Source organism: Piliocolobus tephrosceles, chromosome 2 (genome assembly GCF_002776525.5).
Source record: "Piliocolobus tephrosceles isolate RC106 chromosome 2, ASM277652v3, whole genome shotgun sequence".
NCBI classification, from domain to species: domain Eukaryota; kingdom Metazoa; phylum Chordata; class Mammalia; order Primates; family Cercopithecidae; genus Piliocolobus; species Piliocolobus tephrosceles.
Genome location: NC_045435.1, coordinates 164,752,084 through 164,775,214, shown reverse-complemented (window position 1 = coordinate 164,775,214; position 23,131 = coordinate 164,752,084). Strand labels below are relative to the sequence as shown.

The window sequence follows — 23,131 nt, the reverse complement described above, 5'->3', positions numbered from 1 at the left end:
GTCAGACTGGTCTCTTTACTTTCGCTTTCCCACAGATGATTCCCTTTTGGGGTTATGTGTTCATTCTGTTCCTTCCACTTAGAATGCCCTTTTTTTCTCTCACTACAAATAACCCTCTAGGTCTCAGTCAAAATCTGTTATTTCCTTGAGAATCATTTGATGTTATATTTTCTCATTATCTCCTGCATGCAACCCGTCTTACTGGGTGCTATTTCATTGTTTATTTCAGCTGAACACTCTCATGTTTTGTCTCTTAAATGTCCTAAGAATTATGAGAGCCAAAATATAACACATATACATTAATAAGCAGCCTAACCTGATGAGCAAATTCAAGAGAACTCACTGTGATAAAAAATATTCAAGCTTTGATTGGCAAAACATGGCAACGTGTACAAATACCTTTATATAGATATCAAACAGAACACCCTAAAGAACTATACCCAAATATTTGCTTTCTGATTAAACATATGGCTTATCTTTTCTCTGAAGTAGTACTGTGAACATGGATTTTGGAGTCAGAGCTCAAATGTCAGCTCTCCCGTTACATAGATCTGTGATAAATTGCCTTATCAGTTTGAGCCTCATTTACACTTGTCTATAAAATAAAATCAAAATAATAACAGCATTATTATGACAGTAGCATTACTATAATGATATTAAAATAATGGGTACACAGTTCATTTACTATACCTGGCACATAATAGACACTCAGACAATACTTGTTCTAGCCTAATGTTCTAATTCCTCTCCTTAGAGTCAAAATCACCCATAATGTACTGCTGTAGGCCAAAGCCCCACCAGCCATTGTGCCATGATGATAGAAATCTCGTGCCATTTTGACTCTTAATAACTGAAGAGCTGGCCAGTTGCATTGGCTCACACCTGTAATCCTAGCACTTTGGAAGGCCAACGTGGGTGGGTCCGTGTAGCCCAGGAGATCGAGACCAACCTGGGCAACATGGCAAAATCCCATCTCTACAAAACAATACGAAAATTAGCCAGGCATGGTGGCACATGCCCATAGCCCCAGCTACTCAGGAGACTGAGGCAGGAAGATTGCTTGAGCCCAGAAGTCGAAGGTTGCAGTGAGCCAAGACCACGCCACTGCACTGCAGCCTGAGTGACAGAGCAAATACCCTGTCTCAAAAACAAAAAACAAAACTGAAGAGCCTTGGGCTGGGCACGGTGGTTCATGTGTGTAATCCCAGCACTTTGGGAGGCCAAGGCAGTAGGAACACTTAAGCCCAGGAGTTTGACACCAGCCTGGACAACATAATAAGATCCCTATCTCTACAAAAAAAATAAAAAATAGATTTTTTAAAAACTGAAGAGCTTTGAGTGTTTCTGTGCATGTGACCTCATTAGATCTTCCTTGGTACTCCTATGCATATCACAACTATTTTGGAGCATGCCCACTACCAGAGAGGACGTGTTGTGTCTCCGTACCCAGTGTCCATTTGTCTGTGCTGAGAAGAAAGTAAATAGGGCCTACCAAAAGCAAAACTGTGAAATAATTCATTTGTATTGACCTTCTCTAGCCTCCACTTTTGCTTCTTGCTGCTTCAACTGTGGAAAACTGTCTCTTTTTGCATTCAGGCTTTCTCTTCCTATGCAAAAATGAAAGGATCTGATAGAATCTTCATATGAAACTTATGCCGTTTTGCTAATTCTGTCTATTTATGAACTGTCTCAATTACTATAACTTTATAATCAGTCTGGCTATCTAGTAGTGAAGTCTTCCATCATTTAAAAACCTCGACAATATAAATATTAATAAAAATCAGGTATTGGGATTGTTATTAATCCCAATAAAACATGAGATTAATACAAATTAACATGGAAGGGAATGTAAGTGGGCTAACATCCTCAATTTGCATAATATAGAGCCAGAAATGATAACTTTTTAAAAATTTTTAATGGAAAAGTTTAACTATAATGATGTCAAGTAAATAGAATGAATGAACCCACCAGTACTCATTCCTTACCTTGCTGTAGTCCAGTACTATTTCTTCTATAACCCCTACTCATTTCCCACCTCTACCTACCCATTGGATGGGATTATTTTGAAGCAAATCTAGGGGGATCTTTAGAGACTGATATTTCTGTTGTGAAGAAACATTTACCTAAAGTTTAGTATTTTGTTTGGTTTCTGCATTTGTTAACATCAAGCAAAATTAGATTTAATTCTTTTATTGAAAGGAGCATTTTTGTCTGGGTGTGGTGGCTCATGCCAGTAATCCCAGCACTTTGGGAGGCCAAGCTGGGAGAATTGCTTAAGGCCAGGAGTTTGAGACCACCTTGACCAACATGGTGAAACCCCATCTCTACTGAAACCACAAAAACTAGCCAGGCATGGTTGTACTCACCTGTAGTCCCAGGTACTCAGAAGGCTGAGCCATGAGAATCACATGAACGTGGGAGGCAGAGGTTGCAGTGAGCCAAGATTGTGCCGCTGCACTCCAGCCTTGGTAACAGCAAGAATCTGTCTCAAATTTTAAAAGTAGCATTTTTATAAAATGATTGTTTTCTTTATATCTTGCAAACAAATGCATAGAAAAAATATCTAGAGTGATCATCATTATGTTAATGAGTCTGGTGGTAGCGTTCAAGTGGCTTTAAAAGTCTGTATACTTTTCTATATTAAGTATTTTTCTAAGGAACTATATAATTCATAAAAATAATGTAATTATTAAAAGTTGAAGATAATAAGTTATAATATTAATATTTTGTTTAATTTATAAGAATTTTAATTTTCAGGGTGCAGTTCTACCTCAAGAAATAAGCCAAGTAAACCAACATCATAAATCTGGCTTTAATGACAACAGTGTTAAATATCAGCAAAGAAAACATGACCCTCACAGAAAATGTAAGTTTTAAATTAGAAAGGTGTACTTGTGTGTGCTATCTGCTTTTTTAAAAAAATAAACAATTTTATTAAGATATAATTCACATACCATAAAGTAAATTCATTCTTTTAAAGTATTCAGTAAGTGGTTTTTTGTATTTTCACAAAATTGTATAACCAACACCACCATCTAAATTTAGAAAATTTTTGTCACCTGAAAAAGAAGCACCATACCTATTAGCAGTCACTCCTCCAGGCCCTGGCAACCCATAGTTTACTTTCTGCCTCTATTGATTTGCCTGTTCTAGACACTTCATATAAATGGAATCAGAAAGTATATGAACTTTTATGACTGACTTCTTTCACTTGTGTATTTTCAAGATTTATCTATGTTTAGCATGTACAGTTGGCCCTCCGTACCTGTGGATTCCACATCCATGGATTCAACCAACTGAGGATCAAAAACATTCAGAAAAGACAGGGTGCAGTGGCTCATGCTTGTAATCCCAGCGCTTTGGGAGGCCAAGGCAGGCAGATCACTTGAGCCCAGGAGTTCAAGACTAGCCTGGAAAACATGGCAAAACCCTATCTCTACCAGAAATACAAAAATTAGCCAGGTGTGGTGGCATGCACCTGTAGTCCCTGCTATTCAGGAGGCTAGGTGGAAGGGCTGCTTGAGCCCCGGTGGGGGGCAGAGGTTGCAGTGAGCTAAGATCGGCCACTATACTCCAGCCTGGGTGACAGAGTGAGACCCCTTCTCAAAAAAAAAAAAAAAAAAGTATGACTGTGTCTGCTCTGAACATGTGCACACTTTTTAATCTTATTATTCCCCTAAACAACACAGTATGACAACTATTTACACAGCATTTACCTTGTATCAAACATTATAAGTAATCTAGAGATTATTTAATATATAAAGATACATGTGTAGATTATATGCTATTTTCTATAAGGGACTTGAGCATATGTGGATTTTGATAGCCACAGGAGGTCCTGGAAGCAATTTTCCACAGATACGGAGGGACAGCTGTATCACTACTTCATCCTTTCTTATGGCCGAATAATATTCCATTGTATGAATGCTACGTTTTGTCTATGTGTTCATCCATTTGTAGACATGGAGGTTGTTTCCACATTGGGGCTATAGTGAATAATGCTGCTATGAATATCTGTGGAAAAGTTTTTGTGTGAACATATGTTTTCAGTTCTCTTGGGTATATGCATATAAGTGAAATTACTGAGTTGTATGGTGGTAACTCTTAAGTTCAGCTTTTTGTAGAACTACCAAATTGGATAGTACCATTTTACCTTTGTACCAGCGATGTGTGAAGGTCCAATTTCTCCACATCCTTCACAACAGTTGTTATTGTCCCTCTCTTTGATGATAGTCTTCCTACTAGGTGTGAGGTGGAATGTCCTTGTGATTTTCATTTGTAATTTATTAATAACTAATAATGAGCATCTTTTCATGTGCTCAACATGCTCACTTACTAACTGTATATCATCTTTGGAGAAATGTCAATTCAAATCCTTGGTTCATTTTTGAATTGGATTTTTTATCTTTTTTTCTTGGTTTGTAAGAGTTCTTTATATGTGCTAGATATTACATGCTTCTTGGATATGTGATTTGCAAATTTCTCCCGTTCTGTGGGTTTTCTGTTAACTTTCTTTATACTCTCTTGAAACACAAAAGTTTTAAATTTTGATGAAGTCCAATTTGTGTTTTTTCTGCTTTGTCTTTGGTTGCTTGTACCTTAGGTGTCACATCTGAGAAACCATTCCCTAATCCAAAGTCACAAAGAGTTACAGTGTGTTTTCTTGTATGGATTTTGTTGTTTTAGCTCTTAGATTTGGGTCTCTTTCCATTTTGAGTAAAAGTTTATACATGATATGATATAGAAGTTCATATTCATTCTTCTGTGTACGGATATCCATTTATCCAAACATTGTTTGTTAAAAAGCCTACTCTTTCCCCATTGAATTTTCTTGACACCCCATTGAATAGTCTTGGCACCCTTGTCAGAAATTATTTGATTATAGAGCCAGGCATGCATCTGTAGTACCAGCTGCCCAGGAGTCTGAGGCAGGAGGATTGCTTGAACCCGGGAATTTGAGTCCAGCCTGGGAAACAGTAAGACACCATCTCATTTTTAAGAAGTAGTTGACTTTAGATGTGTGGGTCCATTTCTGGACTCTCAATTCCATTCCACTAATGTATATGCCTGTCCTTATGTGAAATACACAGTCTTGATTACTGTAGCTTTGTTGTAAGTTTTGAAATCAGGAAGTTTGAGCCCTCTTTGTTTTTCTTTTTCAGGATCGTTTTCTCTATTCTGGGTCTCTTGCATTTCCATATGAATTTATGATCATCTTGCTTATTTCTGCAAAAATGGCAGATGGAATTTTCATAGGGATTGCATTAAATCTGTAGGTTACTTTGGGTAGTATTGTCATCTCAACAGTATTAAGTCTTCCTGTCCATGAACACAAGATGTCTTTCCATTTATTTACGTCTTTAATTTCTTTCCGTGATGTCTTGTAGTTTTCAGTTATACAAGTCTTACACTTTTTTGTTTTGTTTATTCCTAAATATTTTACTCTTTTTCATGCTTTTTTCAATGGAACTGGGTTGTTAATTTTATTTTTTGAGTGTTCATTGCTGTTATAGACATAAAGCTGATTTTTGTGTATTGATCTGGACATTTTCCTGAACTGTTTATTAGCCCTAATTTTTTGTGGCTTCTGCAAATAGAGATAGTTTTACTTTTTCCTATATAATCTCAATGCCTTTTATTTCTTTTCTTGCCTAATTGCTGTGTTTGCAACAACTAGTGCAGTGCTGAATAGAAGTGGTGAGAACATGCATCCTTGCCTTTTATTTGTTTTTTATCTTTTATTTTTAATTTTTGTGGATATATGGTAGGTGTATATATTTATGGGTTACATGAGATATTTTGATACAGGCATGCAATGCATAATGGTCACATCAGGGTAAATAGGGTATTCATCACAAGTATTTATCTTTTATGTTAGAAACAATATAATTATGTTCTCTTATTTATTTAAAAAGATGTAATTATTTTGATTATAGTCACCCCATTATGCTAGCAAATACTAGGTCTAATTCATCTATTTTTTGTACCTGCTAACTATCCCCATTCTCCCCACCCCACTACTCTTCCCAGCCTCTAGTAACCATCCTTCTACTCTCTATCTTCATGAGTTCAATCGTTTTTAACTTTTAGCTCCCACAAATAAATGAGAGCATGTGAAATTTGTCTTTCTGTGCCTGGCTTATTTCACCTAACATGTGATCTCCAGTTTGATCCATGTTGTTGCAAATGACAGGATCTCATTCTTTTTTATGGTCAAATAGTACTCCATTATGTATATGTACCACATGTTCTTTATTCACCTGTTGATGGACACTTAAGTTGTTTCCAAATCTTCGCTATTGTGAACAGTGCTGCAACAAACATGAAAGTAGAGATAATCTCTGCAGTATACTGATTTCCTTTCTTTGGGGTATATACCCAACAGTGAGATTGCTGAATTATTTGGTAGCTCTATTTTTAGTTTTTCACAAAACCTCCAAATTGTTCACCAGTGTTTGTACTAATTTACCTCCCCACCAACAGTGTACAGCGGCACCTTTTTCTCCACATCCTCGCCAGCATTTCTTACTTCCTGTCTTTTGGATAAAAGCCATTTTATCTGGCGTGACATGATATCTCATTATAGTTTTGATTTGCATTTCTTTGATGATCAATGATGTTGAGAACCTTTTCTTTTTTTCTTTTTTTTTTTTTAAGACGGAGTTTCGCTCTCGTTGCCCAGGCTGGAGTGCAATGGTGCGATCTCAGCTCGCTGCAACCTTCGCCTCACTGTTTCAAGCAATTCTCCTGCCTCAGCCTCCTGAGTAGCTGGGATTACAGGCGTGTGCCACCACCCTTGGCTAATTTTTGTATTTTTAGTAGAGACAGGGTTTCATCATCTTGGCCAGCTGGTCTCGAACTCTTGACCTCGTGATCCATGTGCCTCGGCCTCCCAAAGTACTGGGATTACAGGCATGAGCCACCGCACCCAGCTGAGCACCTTTTCATATACCTGTTTGCCATTTATGCCTCTTGTTTTGAGAAAAGTCTGTTTGAAGCTTTTGCTCATTTTTTAATTAGATTATTAGATTTTTTTCCTAGAGTGTTGTTTGAGCTCCTTATATATTCTGGTTATTATTCATCTGAGATAGATAGTTTGCAGATATTTTTTCCCATTCTGTGTATTATCTCTTCATGTTGTTGATTATTTCCTTTGCTGTGGAAGTTTTTTAACTTGATGTGATCCTATTTGTTTATTTTTGCTTTGGTTGTCTGTGCTTGTGGGGGACTAGTACTCAAGAAATCTTTGCCCAGTCCAGTGTCGGAGCTTCCCCAACGTTTTCTGTTAGTAGTGTCATATTTTAGGCTTAGACTTAAGTCTTTAATCCAGTTTGATTCTTGTATATAGCAAGAGATGGAGGCCTAGTTTCATTTTTCTGCACATGAATATACAGTTTTCCCAGCACCATTTATTGAGGAGACTATTCTTTCCCCAATGTATGTTCTTGGTTCGCTTGTCAAAAATGAGATGTGTGGATTTATTTCTGGGTTCACTGTTGTGTTCCACTGGTCTGTGTGTTTGTTTTTATGTCAGTGCCATGTCATTTTCATTACCATAGTTCTGTAGTATGATTTGAAGTCAGGTAATGTGATTCTTCCAGTTTTGTTCTTTTTGCTCAGAATACCTTTGGCTATTCTGGGGTTTTTGTGGTTCCATGTAAATTTTAGGATTGTTTTTTCTATTTATGTAAAGAATGTCATTGGTATTTTGACCGGGATGATATTGAATCTATAGATCCCTTTGAGTAATAGGACATTTTAACAATATTGATTCTTCCAGTCTGTGAACCTTGGAATGTATTTCTCTTCTCTTGTGTCGTCTTCAATTTCTTGCATCAATGTTTTATAGTTTTCATTGTAGAGAACTTGTACTTCTTTGGTTAATTCCTACGTAATTAGTTTTATCTGTAGCTATTGTAAATGGAATTACTTTCTTGATATCATTTTCAGATTGTTTGCCGTTGACATATAAAAATGCTACTGATTTTTGTATGTTGATTTTGCATCCTGAAACTTTACTGAATTTATCAGTTCTGATAGTTTTTTAGTGGAGTCTTCAGGTTTTTCCAAATATTGTTTATTTCCCATCTGGAAGATCTGTACAATGCTGAAAGTGGAATGTTGATGTCTCCAGCTATTACTATATTTGGATTTACTCTTTCTTTAGTGCCAATAATATTTGCTCTATATACCTAGGTGCTCCAGTGTTGGATATATATTTTTTTACAATTGTTTTTATACAATTGTTTTTATACAGATGTTGTATCCTGTTGCTGAATTGACCACTTTATCATTATATAATGATCTTCCTTGTGTCTTACTGTTTTTGTCTTGAAATGCATTTTGTCTAATATATAAGTATAGCTAACCCCTGCTCCATTTTGGTTTCCATTGACATTGGATAACTTTTTCCATCCCTTTGTTTGTCTACATGTGTCTTTATAGGTCACGTGTGTTTCTGTTAGGCAACAGATCATTGGGTCTTCTTTTTTTTTAATCCATTCAGCCACTGTGTGTCTTTTGATTAGAGAGTTTAGTTCATTGACATTCAGTGTTATTATTGACAAGTGAGGACTTCCTCCTGCCACTTTGTTATTTGTTTTCTGGTTGTTTTTTGGTCTTTTCTTCCTCCTTTCCTGACTTCGTTTTAATGAAGGTGATTTTTGCTGGTCATGTGATATAATTTCTTGCTTTTTATTTTTTGTGTATCTGTTTATGTTTTTTGATTTGAAGTTATGAGTCTTGCAAATACTCTTATAACCCATTATTTTTAACAACTTAACACTGCTTGCATAAACAAACAAAAAGAAAACTAATAAAAAATCTATAATTTAACTTCATCCTGCTGCTTAATAATATTTTGCTGTTTCTATTTATATCTTATATTGTCTATGCCTTGAAAAGTTGTCAGTTATTATTTTTCATTGGTTCATCAGTTATAATAATATAACACACCATACAGTGTTATATTATATGTTTTTCTGTGTCCTTACTGTTTCCAGTGAGTTTTGTGCCTTCAAATAATGTCTTACTGCTCATTAACGTTTTTTTGCTTTCTGATTAATGATTACTCCCTTTAGCATTTCTTGTAGGACAGATCTGATGTTGATGAAATTCCTCAGCTTTTGTTTGAGAAAGTCTTTATTTCTCCTTCATGTTTGAAGGATTTTTTTTTTTTTTTGGTCAGGTATACTATTATAAGATAAAAATTTTTTTCTTTCAGCTCTTTAAATACGTCAAGCCACTGTCTTCTCACCTGTAAGATTTCCACTGAAAAGTCTGCTGCCAGATGTATTGTAGTTCCATTGTATGTTATTTGTTTCTTTTCTCTTGCTGCTTTATGATCTTTTCTTTATCTTTGACCTTTAGGAGTTTGATTATTAAATGCCTTGAGGTAGTCTTCTTTGGGTGAAATCTGCTTAGTATTCTATAACCTTCTTGTCCTTGGATTTTGATACCTTTCTCTAGGTTTGAGAAGTTGTGTGAAATTATCTCTTTGAATAAACTTTCTACCCCTCTTTCTCTTCCTTCTTTAAGGCTTAATAACTCTTAGATTTTCCCTTTTGAGGCTGTTTTCTAGATCTCGTAGACGTGCTTCATTCTTTCTTATTCTATTTTCTTTTGTCTTCTGTGTGTGTGTGTGTGTGTTTGTTTGTTTGTTTTTGAGATGGAGTTTTCGCTTTTATTGCCCAGGCTGGAGTGCAGTGGTGCAATCTCAGCTCACCGCTACCTCTGCCTCCCGGGTTCAGGCAATTATCTTGCCTCAGCCTCCCGAGTAGCTGGGATTACAGACATACGCCACCACGTCCGACTAATTTTGTATTTTTAGTAGAGACGGGGTTTCTCCGTGTTGGTCAGGCTGGTCTCGAACTCCCAACCTCAGGTGATCCACCTACGTCGGCCTCCCAAAGTGCTGGGATTACAGGCATGAGCCACCGTGCCTGGCCTATGTGTTTTCAAATAACCCGTTCAAGCTCACTAATTCTTTCTTCTGCTTAATAAGTTCTGCTATTATGAGACTCTGATACATTCTTCAGTATATCAGTTGCTTTTTTCAACTCCAGAATTTCTGCTTGATTCTTTTTAATTATTTCAATATCTTTGTGAAATTTATCTGATAGAATTCTGATTCTTAGTCTATGTTATCTAGAATTTCTCTGAGTTTCCTCAGAACAGCTATTTGGGGATTTTGTTTGTTTGTTTTTATTTTTTGTTTTTGTTTTTGAGGCAGGGTCTTGCCCTGTTGCTGGAGTGCAGTGATACTATTACATCGCACTGCAGGCTCAACCTCTTGGGCTCAATCAGTCCTCCCACCTCAGCTTCCCAAAGTGCTGGGATTACAGGCATGAGCCAACGCACGTGACCAAAACAGTTATTTTGAATTCTCTGTCTGAAAGGTCACATATCTCTGTTTTTCCAGGATTGGCCCCTGGTGCCTTACTTAATTTGTTGAAGTTATGTTTTTTGCTGGATGGTCTTGATGCTTGTTGATGTTCGTTGGTGTCTGGGGATTAAAGAGTTAGATACTTCTCATAGTCTTCAAAGTCTGGGCTTGTTTGTAGCAGTCCTTCTTGGGAACACTTTCTAAGTATTTGAAATGACTTAGATTTTGTGATCTAAGCCGTATCTACATTAAGGAGCACCCCTAGCCCAATAATTCTGTGGTTCTTAGAGAATCAGAGGTACCATCTTGGTGGTCCTGGAGAAGATTCAAAAGAATTCTCCAGATTCCCAGGCAGACTCTTGTTCTCTTCCTTTACTGTCTCCGAAACAAGTGGGGTCTCTCTCTCTCTCTGAGCCACCTGGGCTTGGGGATGGGGTGACACAGGTACCCCTGTGGCCACCACCACTGGGACTGCACTAAGTCAGACCTGAAGCCACCACAGTACTGGATCTCGCCCACAGCCCACCATACCCGGCTGTCACCTGTATTTACTCAAGATCCTAGTGCTCTATAATCAGTAGATGGTGAAACCAGCCAGGCTTTTGTCCTTCCCTTTAGGGAAATGTGTTCCCTTAGGTCCCAGGTAGATCCTGAGGTGCCATCCAGGAGATAGGGACTGGATTTAAAAACCTTAGAAATCTACCTTGCGTTGTACTGCAGCTAAGCTAGCCCTGAAACCTTGAGACGCTACCCTTCCCACTCTTCCCTTCACTTTCTGCAGGCAGAGGAGTATTTCCCTGTGGCCATCACCAACCACACGCCCATGGGGAGTACTGCTAGGCTGTTGCTAATGTTCTCTTAAGGCCCAAGGGCTCTTCAGTCAGCTTGTGATAAATGCTGCCTGGCTTGGGACTCACCCTTCAGGGCAGTGGAGTTCCCTCTGGCCCAAGGCAGGTCTAGAAATGCCATCTAAACCACACCCTGGAATTGGGGACCCTGAGAGCCCACTTAGTGCTCTGTCCCACTTGGCAGAGCTGGTACCTAAGATGCAAGACAAAATCTCCTCTACTTTTCCCTCTGTTTTTCTCAAGCAGGACTCTCTCAGCATAGCCACCACAGCTGGGCATGTGCTGGGTCTCTTACGAAGCCAGCATGTCTCAGAGTCTCATCCAAGGCACATGGGTACTACCTGGTATCGCTGCTGGTTGTTTCGGTCCCAAGGGTTCTTTAGTTAACAGGTGGCAACTCCTGCCAAGACTGGGTTCTTCCCTTGAGGACTGTAGGTTCCCTTCTGGCCCAGGGCACGTCTAGAGATGTCATCCAGGAGTGCTACGGCCTGGAATGGGGTCTCATGACTCTGACACAAGCCTTACTGAGTTGGTATCCAAGATACAAAAGTCCTCTTTACTCTTCCATTTTCTTTCCTCAGAGAGGAATGTCTTTTGGAGCCTCAAGCTGTTTTGCCTGGGGTTGGGAGAGTTGGGGGAGTGGTGGAAAAAGCACTCCCTTAGCTGCCCCAGCAAGAGTCTCAGTAAGTCACATGCCTAGCAAATCCAAGGCTGCAAGCCCAACTCAGCACTAGGATGTATAGTCCTTGTGGCCTTGACAGCCTTTCAGGTTTATTTAGAGCTCCAAAGCACTTCAGTCCATGGGGGCAAGGCTTGCAGGTACTCAAGTTCCCACTGCCTTTTTTCTTGGATAAACACTCCCTAGATTGCTGCAAGCCTTTGGTTAACTTCTGTAGTTCTGAAAATATGAATTCTGCTAATTTATGCCCATTCTCTTGTTGCTTTTATGGAGGAGAGAATGTCTGGAGGTCCTTACTCTGACATTTTTGCTGATGTCCCTTCCCTAACTACTTGAGATAAATCTTACAGTGATCCAGTTACTTTTCTGCTTATAAACACTTACCTATTGTATACTCCAAATTATATTACAGGCTTTTCTTTAAAATAGGTGCAAATATTTTGTTAATATTCTCTCTTACATAATTTATATATTTATACTCTTTAAATTTATTCAGTAGTGTCTACTGTGTTCAGGCACAGTCAGGAATGCGAATCTTCATCCTGTAGTAATTATTTCTCTTCCCTTGACCAAAGTATTTCCAAATATCAGAAAATTATTCTTTATGTTCAAAATATGACTCATCTATTATTCATTTATTTATTCAACTACTATTTATTGAGTACAAGGCACTGTTCTAGATGCTGAGGATATATAACTGAAAAAGAAGACAGATTTTCTGACCTCTTAGAGTATAATGGCGTTTACACTCTAAGATGGAGACCGATAATAAGCAAGTAAACAGTAAATCTCATAATCTGAAGTAATGATAAGTGCTATGATGAAACGTAAAACAGATTAAGAGGATAGAGTGACAGCAGTGCTCTTTCAAATTGGGTTTACAAGAACGGTCTTTCTGAGGAGATGAGATTCCAGCAGAGACCCTAGTAAAGGGTTCAAGAAGGCATGAACCGTGCAAAGCTGGCTGAAGAACTTTCCAATAGAGGAAATATCAAGTGCAGAGCCCTGAGTCTAACTTATTATATTTTATATATGCATGATACTTTATTTATCTGTATATTATAGGTAGTAAAATCTTTTAAACATTTCTCTAAAAAGCTGTTTTCAAAAAAATTTTGTGGTTTTTAACTTTGGTTTAGTTTGTTAACTGCTATACCTTTTTTAATACCAGTATCTATATGTTATTTTGGTTTATTTTACTCTTTAAGTTAAATACAGATTAATGTCCCTGTAATCTGATAATGATAAATATAGCATAAAGGTTATATTCAAATGGATTTTAATTTTTCTTCGAATTAATATTTACATAAATGTATGTAAACGATTTGAGTTACGTGGAGTTTCAGTTAGTTTTCTTTTGTGTGTGTCTCAACAAATGTTCAGTGTCCAGGCATGTCAGCTCACATTTTCTTTTCCTTTGTTTTGTAAGATTACTTTCTTCCTTTCCTCTCTTCCTTACCTCCATTACCTTCCCTTCCTCCCCTTCTTCCCCTTCTCTATTCCTCTCTCACCCTTCCTTCTCCCCTTTATGCTTCCTTCCCCTCTCTCTGATCTCATTCCCTCCCTCCCATGCCCTCCTCACTATTCCCCTTCCCCTGCTTCTTTCCTCAGTCTTTCTTTTTTAATATTCCCTCCCTCCCTCCCTCCTTACCTCCCTCCCTCCTTACCTCCCTCCCTCCTTTCCTTCCTTCCTTCCTTCCTTCCTTCCTTTTTCTTCTTCTCTTTCCACCCACCTTTTTATTTTTCCAGGCTGGCTTAATGAACAGTCTAGTGATAGAAAGTGGTAAAAATAAGTTATAGTAGATCTATATAATCCAGTATATCCAGTATAATAGACTATTATGCAATAATTACAAAGTATGCTTTTTGTGCTTTTTCGAATCTACTTCATGCCCCTCATATTCTTCATCTTCATATTCTGTCATTTACCAAATCCTATGAAAATAATCTCTCAAATTCATCCTTTCCTATCTCCTTCATCTTCACATCCTGTCATTAGCTGAATCCTAGAATTTTTCAAATTCATTATTTTCATTTATCCTACCATCCCCCAATTTCCCCTTAACAGGGCTATTCAAATAGCTACCTGAGTTGGTCTTGTATTATTCTTCTATCTAGCCAATAGGCTATTGCCATATTTTAATCATCCTAAAGCACAGTTCTCATCAGATTACTACCTGCTCAAAAACTTTCTGTTACTGGCTGCCCATTGCCTACCAACTTAATATAATACCATAGTCTTCAGTAACTTGCAGATTAAGGCTCTAATCTGCTTTTTTAGTTCTCTTAAGCTCTACTTTACTCCTTAACTTTCTGCTTCCATGTCTTTTTTCCCACTATTTCCTTTGCCTAGAGTACTTAACTTCTTAGTCTGCCCTTTAGAAACCTACCATCCTTCGAGGCCCAATTCAGATGCCACCTTTCCATTTTCACTACTCTTATCTAAGTGTGTCTTCTCCCCCTTATCGCTATTATAAATTCTTTAAGTTCAGAGACTGTGTCTTGAAATTCTCTGAGTTTTTAACACAGTGCCTTGCTATTATAAATATTTGGTAGTAATTGTGCAGTAAATACTTCCATTTATGAAAATTTCTGTTTTCTTGTCTCTAGTTAAAGAAGAGGGTAAGAGTCCTAAAGCTGAGTGTTGGTCCCAAAAAATGTCCAATAAGCAGGTAAGTTTCCTTAAAATCAAATTTCTGGTTACCAGTTTTTTAATGCAATTTGTGGCTCTGTAGCATTGTACTGAATTTCTAAACCTTTTCAACCAAATTTATAAGATGTGTGGCCAGAGAGTCACTGAAGTTAAGCTGACAGTCACTTGGATGGGAGTTTGTACGCCTAAAGTCCCGGATTTGGAACTAGAGGCACCTGAAATCCTGATTCTCTCATTTAATAGTTAGGTGGCCTTGAGCAATTCACTATACCTCTCACAGCCTCAATTTTCTCATCTTTAAGTGGAGATAAAAATATCAATCTCTTGGCCGGGTGTGGTGGTTCACGCCTGTAATCCCAGCACTTTGGGAGGTGGGCAGATCACCTGAGGTCAGGAGTTCAAGACCAGCCTGGCCAACGTGGTGAAACCTTGTCTCTACTAAAAATACAAAAAAATCAGCCAGGCGTGGTGGCATGTGCCTGTAATCCCAGTTATTTGGGAGGCTGAGGCAGGAGAATCACTTGAACCCGTGAGGCGAAGGTTGCAATAAATCCATGAGGTGAAGGTTGCAGTGAGCCGAGATTGCGCCACTGCACTCCAACCTGAGCAACAGTGAGAATCTGTCTCAAAAAAAAAAATTAATCACTTGTAGTTGCTCCCAGTGTATATGGTCTTTGATATGTGTGTGTGTGTGTGTGTGTACACATATATATACACACATAGACATTATATATGGTCTTATATATACACATAGACATATATATATGCTCTTATATATATAAACACACACATAGACGTGTATGGTCTTATATATATGTTCTTATATATATACACACATATATATACCATATATGTAAGATATATATGGCCTTTTATATGTGTATATATACACACACACCTATATATATAATATGGAAATATATATTTACATATACAGTTGAAGTACATGGAACAAAATGGCAAACTTAGGCTAAATTCTGTGGAATTAGATTGATGTGGGGGAAGCCGAGATCATTTATGTTTTACTTTATATAGTCTCTGCTGTTTACAAGGATTATGTATACATTTTATAATGAAAGAATAACAAAGTTTTGATCTAAAAAAATTTGACATGTGTATTTATTAGTGTGTACTTTTCTGTATGCCTGTCATATTTTAATATATATTTTTAAAAAATTGATCTCTTATAGTAATATATTTATAAATGGTGTCTTAGCTAAATATTTGGCACATAACAGGTAGTAAATGTTTAGATCAGTAAACAGTTTAATTACTTGACTTTTAAGGCCCTCTCCTTTTGAAACTCTTATACTGTAGTTTCCTTTCTTCTGGAAAAGGGATTGATAAACTTTTTGTGCAATAGACGTCTTTGGTGAAGCCCATGGACTTTTGGCGAAGCCATTATTATTCTCAGAATAGTATTTTTAATGCTAAAATAAAATACATACGGTTTTAAAGAAAACCAGTTATACTGATACACAATTAGAATCACCAGTGTTGTGGTTTTTGTAGTTGATTTGGGCTGCTGTAATAACAATACCATAGACTAGGTACATTTGAACAATAAACATTTATTTCTCACAGCTCTGGAGTCTGAGAAGTCCAAGATCAAGGCACTAGCAGAATAATGTCTTTAATGCTAAAAAGATTTAAAAGAAAACCAGTTATATTGAAATACAGTTAGAATCTGGTAAAGTGCCATTGTCTGGTGGGGTCTCCCTTTCTGGCTTGCAGATAATGCGTCTTCTCATATTCTAACATGATGGAGAGAAAGAGCTCTATTCTCTTTCTCTCATATAAGGACACTAATACCATCATGGGTGTTGCACCCTGAAGACCTCATCTAAACTTAATTACCTACCAAAGGCCCCACCTCCTAATATGATCCCATCAGGAGTTAGGATTTTAACAGAAGAATTTTGGGGGAATACAAACATGCAGACCATGTAAGTGGTTTGTTGCCTATATTCATAGTTGTAGGAAATGCTAAATCTCATTTAGAAGGTGTAATTTTCCCCATCCAAGTTTATAGGCACCCTTTTCTTACGATATAAAAGGGAAAATAGCACATAAAATTTTTTGCAACAATTCATTTAGAACACTATTACATGTTAACTACAAATATATTTGCACAAAAAGCTTATTCTTACTTTTTTTGTAGACTTTGGAAGGGCCTGCCAAATATGATATTAAGCTATCAAAGAGAAAGTCCAGAAGTCTCAGAAACCCAAAAGGTTGTGACTGGTCATCCAAATGCTATTGTTACAGTAAAAAACTATTTATTCAAATTCTCTTCCCAAACTTTAACACCTGGGAAGATGATTGAGTGAAATTGAATGACCATTTTTGTATATAAAACTCAGCTTTTTGTGTGTTCTTGTGTTACACTTTCATCTTCATGCCCAAAATATTTATTCTTTTAGCCTAACTCTGGAATTGAGAACTTTCTAGCATCTTTGAATATCTCCAAAGAAAATGAAGTACAGTCATCTCATCATGGGGAGCCTCCAAGTGAAGAGCATTTATCACCACAATCATTTGCCATGGTTCGTATTTTCTAGGAACTTTCTTACTATGGTACTTTCTCGACTGTTGACCATGCAGACATATCCCATGCAAGTGTTCAAACACTTCCCTCGTGGAGGCTGGTATGTTACATCATTATTGTCATCTTGTGAGGAAGCCAGGCTGCCCTGGGCAATTTAGCCATACTTTTTCTCTTTAGACCACAATTCCCCTGCTTTCCAAACATTGCTACTAGGTAACTGGGGTAAAAGTTAAGCAGGAGGATAAGTATCATTTCTATATCAGAAATGTGGGTGGTGGGTTTTTTTCAGTTTCTATCTGAATGTAGTTAGTATCTTAATTTTTAACAATGGAATTCTTTCCAAGAAAGATCAGTAAGTTCTATAGCTCTAATGTTGACTTTCTTCTCTTTACCCTCACCATCTCCATGTGAATCATTTTCAAAAAGAAGGGAACACGGATGCTTAAAGAAATTCTAAAAATTGATGGCTCTAACACTGTGGACCATAAGAATGAAATGAAACAGATTGGTAATGAAATCCCTGTTTCCTCTATTAGAAGAGATGAATATGGATTACCCTCTCAGCCTAAACAAAATAAGAAATTAGGTAAGTAAACTAAATACTATTACCAATAATATCATTTTAAAAATTCAATTCATTTGGTTCTTTTTATTGTGTACTTTTAAAGATAAAACTACTTTTATTTTAATTAATTAATTTATTTTAGAGATGGTGTGTCCCCATATTGGCCAGGCTGGTCTCAAACTTCTGACCTCGGGCAATCCTCTCACTTCAGCCTCCCAAAGTGCTGGAATTACAGGTATATGCCACCACATCTGGCCCAAAACTACTTTTATTCTTAAAACTATAATTTGTATACTTGTTTCAGTTATATAATAATGTAACTGGCCAGGTGTGGCTCATGCCTGTAATCCCAGAACTTTGGGAAGCTGAGGCAGGCAGATCACTTGAGCTCAGGAGTTCAAGACCAGCCTGGGCAACATGGCGGAAACTCCATCTCTGTAAAAAATACAAAAGTTAGCGGGTGTGGTGGCTTGTGCTACTGGGGAGGCTGACGTGGTAGGATTGCTTGAGCCCAGGAGGTGGAGGTTGCAGTGAGCCAAGATCATGCCACTGCACTCCAACCTGGACAACAGAGACAGACCCTGTCTCAAAAAAAAAAAAAAAGAAAAGAAAAGAAAAACAGAACAGTAATAATATAACCATGTAACCAGTAGATCTACAGTCACTAAATGTCTTCTTGTGATTACTTAATTGTAGTGTTGTAGATATTCATTCTGTAGACATCCAAACCTTTAAAAGTTTGCACATTCTAGCTTTTGTCCTCAGTAATTTAAAAATGATCATGTAACTTAAATACATTATTTAACTTTCTGAAATCTTGTTTCTTATTTATAAAATAATACATTGCAAATTACTTGTGACAGTTATATAACATGTATAAATATAAAGCAGTTAGCACTATGTCCAACACATTGTAGGTGCTAATAATTGAAACTAATATTATGTTAAAATAACCTAACCATTGTAAAATTAGAAAAATCTACAAAATCAATTAAAAATAATTAATAGAGTTAGATATAGGAAAGTGGGTCATAATCTTAAGTCTGTAAAGCCTATAGCATAACATGTGGCACATAACTGGATTTCAGTAAATATCCGCCATATTTGTTCCTACCCTTATACTTCAGCATTTTATCTGTGTAATGATCTGCTAAAGGCAGCCAGGAAGAATGACTGATACAAAAGTGGATGTGGGCAGAAGTTTCTCAGAGAAGTGAAAAACATTTTTGAATAAGCAGATCTAAGTATTAAAGATCAAAACCTGGAATTGGCCAGGCGTGGTGGCCCACGTCTGTAATCCCAGCACTTTGGGAGGCTGAGGCAGGTGGATCACCTAAGGTCAGGAGTTTGAGACCGGCCTGGCCAACATGGTGAAACCCCCTCTCTACTAAAAATACAAAAAATTAGCTGGGCGTAGTGGCAGGCGCCACCAAGTGGCTGTAATCCCAGCTACTTCAGAGGCTGAATCAGGAGAATCGCGTGAACCCAGGTGGTGGAGGTTGCAGTGAGCCGAGATCACGCCATCACACTCAAGCCTGGGCAACAAGAGCAAAACTCTGTCAAAAAAAAAAAAAACAAAAAAAAAAAACCTGGAATAAAAGCAGAACCTTGTCCCATTTATATTTCAATGATAATTAATTAAAAATTCCAAAAAGTATTAGGAAACTGATTATTAGTGACAGACGTTCTCCTAAAATAGAACCAAATAAATTTTAAGACAAAATTAGATAAAGATGGTCCCATTGTCAAAAACAAGTTTTACTTTGTTTCAGTATAGGGGAAAAAAAAAACTCATAGGCTTTAGAGTCTTAGGGTCACTAGTTCAGAATCCAGCCCCTGTTATAGAACTAACTGGCTCTGTGACTTTGAGCAAGCCACTTAACTGCTTTTTTAACATATATTTGCAAGAATATATTAATTATTTCTTCAATGAGGTATGCTCTTGTTCTGTTAGTGAGTTTGTTAATCATAAAGAATGTGAACACTCAGAATTTTAAAATCATCTTCCATATAAAGACACTTAGAAGACAATTTCAAAAAAAACTTTTAATATTTCAGAGCAACAAAAATATTCATCCATGTGTCTCAGAATGTAAGGCAGAATTGCAAGAATTGAGATGGAAGCCAAAACTTCAGAACTTAAGGATTAATTATATTTCAGCTCAAGAAAGCCATTTGTTTATTCATTCTTTTGTTGTTTTATTTTTCTCTTCTTACTTCTGCAAAACAAGAAAGCCATTTGTTTGTTCAACTTTTACCTGTAACAGTACCATGTAGTCATTAGCTGCTCAAGGTTTTAATTTTTGGCAGTTAGGTACTTATCATATTTTAAAATCTTTATCTTAATTTGTCATTAATCAGTTATAGTCATCGAAAAACCTTTACTGAAGTCGCAATAATTTTAGGAAGTACTAAATAGTTCTTTATATGTGCTTCATGGAAGACTCATCTTTTTAATGCAGTTGGTGGCTCTATAGCATCTAACTGAATTTCTCAGGCTTTTCAACCAAATTTATAAGGTGTGTGACCAGAGGGCCACTTAAGGTAAGCTGACAGTCACTTGGATGGGAGGTTGTACTGCTAGAGTCCAGGATTTGGAACAAGAGGCACCTGAAATCCTGATTCTGTTATGTAATAATGGGTGGCCTTGAGCAATTCGCTTCACTTTTTAGCAGTTTCCTGCTTGCTCTTCTATAAAACCCTACAATAAGTTCATAATTTGAGATAGTATTTTATTAATACAGATAGACTCTTTTCTCTTTTTTGGTAGCATCTTATGTGAACAAGCCTCACAGTGCTCATGAGTACCATAATGTTCAGTCTATGGACAATGTGTGTTGGCCTGCCCCCAGCCAGATCCCTCCTGTATCCACACCAGTAACTGAACTTTCTCGAATTTGTTCCCTTGTTGGAATGCCACAACCTGATTTCTCCTTTCTTAGGACGCCGCAGGTATAGTATACTACTATTCCATTTATATAAATTATTTAATATTAAGCTTAAATAAATAGGTTGAAAATGTTTAGCTAGAAAAAATATAATGGGGCCTATTTTTCTTAACTTTATGAGCAGCATAGATTTATGCTTCTTACCCTAGCTCTAATATTTGTACATAACCAAAACCCTAAGAGAGACTGACAGGGAGGAACTGGGCTGCAGGTACCCTGGCAAGATTCCTCAGACTAATAGAGCCAGGGATCTTGGCCTACAGTAGCAGTTTTCACACTTTTTGGTCTCAGAAACTCCACACTTTTTTTGGAGGACCCCAAAGAGATTTTGTTTACTTATATCCATATTTACTGTGTTCGAAATTAAAACAAAAAAATTGGCCGGATGTAGTGGGTTATGCCTATAATTTCAGCACTTTGGGAGGCCAAGGCATGAGGACAGCTTGAGGCTGGGAGTTCAAGACCAGCCTGGGCAACATAACAAGACCTCTTCTCTACAAAAAAATATTAAAATTAGCCACGTGTGTTGTGAGCCTGTAGTCCCAGCTGCTCACAAGGCTGAGGCAGGAGGACAGAAGCCCAGGAGGTCAGGACTTCAGTGAGCCATGATGCCATGATTATACCATTGCACTCCAGCCTGGGCAACAGAGCAAGACCTTGTCTCTGAAATATTTATTTATATATGTGTATATATATATAATTTTATATATGTGTATATATATAAAATTTTATATATATAAAATATAAGTAAACCTATATGTTTATTAATCCATTGTTTATTAAAAATAACTTTCACCTGATAGGCATCTGTAGAACATTTCATCCAACAACTGTAGAATACACATTCTTTCCTCAACAAATGCAACATTCTCAAGGATAGACCAAATATCCTTGGATATTGGTCCAAGGATAGGCCACAAAACAAGTCTCACAAAATTCAAAAAATTAAAATTCAATCAAGTATCTTTTCTGACCATAATGGAATAAAACCAGAAATCAATAACAAGAGGAACTTTGGAAACTATACAAATAAATGGAAATTAAACATTATGTTTCTGAATGGCCATTGGGTCAATGAAAAAAGGGAAAATTTTAAAGTTTCCTGAAACAAATGAAAATGGAAACACAACATACCAAAACCTATAGGATACAGCAAGAGTAGTACTAGGAGGGAAGATTATAGCAATAAATCCCTACATCCAAAAAGTACAGAAACTTCAAATAAATAACCTAACAGTGTGTCTTGAAGAATTAGTTCCAGCAGTCACACTACTGGGTATCTATCTAAAGGAAAAGAAATTGTATAAAAAAATACCTGACTTGTGTGTATATTGCAGCACTAGTCACAATAGCCAAGATGTAGAATTAACCTACGTGTCCATCAACAGATGATCAGATAAAGAAAATGTGGTGTATGCATACACAATGGAATATTATTCAGACATTTAAGAAAGAATGAAACCATGTCTTTTGCAGCAACATGGATGGAACTGAGGCCATTATCTTAAGCAAACAACTCAGAAACAGATACCACATGTTCTCATTTATAAGTGGGAGCTAAATAATGTGTACATGTGGATATAGAGTGTGAAATAATAGACATTAGAGACTTGGAAGGGTGGGGGGATGGGCAGGGAGTAGATGGTGAGAAATTACTTAATGGCTGCAATGTACATAATTCAGGTGATGAATATAAGGAAAGCCCAGACTTCACCACTCTGCAATAAATCCATGTAACAAAATTGCACTTGCACCCCTTACATTTATACAAATTTTTAAAATAAATAATAACTAGAAAAGCAAGAGGAAACCAAACCCAAAATTATTAGAAGAAAAGAAATGATAAAGACTGGGGCAGAAATTAATGAATTGATACTAAAAATAGTACAAAAGATTGATGAAAGAAAAAGTTGGTTTTTTGAAAAGATAAGCAAAATCAACAAACCTTTAGCCGGACTGTAAAAGAGAGAATATCCATATAAATAAAATCAGGGATGAAAAAGGAGTCATTACATCGGATATCACAGAAATTCAAAATATTTTTAGAGACTATTATGAGCAACTATATACAGTAAATTGGAAAACTTAGAAGAAATGGATGAATTCCAAGACACATAAAACATACCAAGATTGAACCATGAAGAAATCCAAAACTTGAGTAGAACAACAACATTAACAAAGATGGAAGCAGTGGTAAAAAGTCTCCTATCAAAGTAGACCAGGACCTGGTGTTTTCACTGCTGAATTCTGCCAAACACTGAAAGAAGAGCTAATAACAGTTCTACTCAGACTGTTCCAAAAGCTTGAGGAAAAAATACTTCCAAACTTGCCAGTATTACCCTGATACCAAAACCAAAGAAAGACACAACAAAAAATGAGAACTACAGGCCAATATATCTGATGAACTAGATATAAAATCTTCAGCACAGTACTAGTGAATTGAATTCAACAGCACATTTAAATGATAATTCATCATGATCGAGTGGGATTCATCCTAGGTGTGCAA

At 36.9% G+C, this 23,131-nt stretch overlaps 1 protein-coding gene across 5 annotated transcripts in view; it reads left to right on the top strand.

Annotated features, from left to right (window-relative positions):
- The window catches only part of XRN1 (5'-3' exoribonuclease 1), a 141,643-nt gene that overhangs the window by 98,663 nt on the left and 19,849 nt on the right, over window positions 1-23,131 (top strand). For 4 of the 5 annotated variants that reach the window (XM_023215348.2, XM_023215347.2, XM_023215344.3 and 1 more), the window contains exons 33-37: window positions 2,758-2,866; window positions 14,522-14,583; window positions 16,988-17,110; window positions 17,539-17,698; window positions 20,448-20,629. In XM_023215348.2, the coding sequence (XP_023071116.1) occupies window positions 2,758-2,866; window positions 14,522-14,583; window positions 16,988-17,110; window positions 17,539-17,698; window positions 20,448-20,629 (636 nt within the window). The remainder of the gene's footprint in view (window positions 1-2,757; window positions 2,867-14,521; window positions 14,584-16,987; window positions 17,111-17,538; window positions 17,699-20,447; window positions 20,630-23,131) is intronic. The other variant, XM_023215345.2, reaches the window with a different exon arrangement.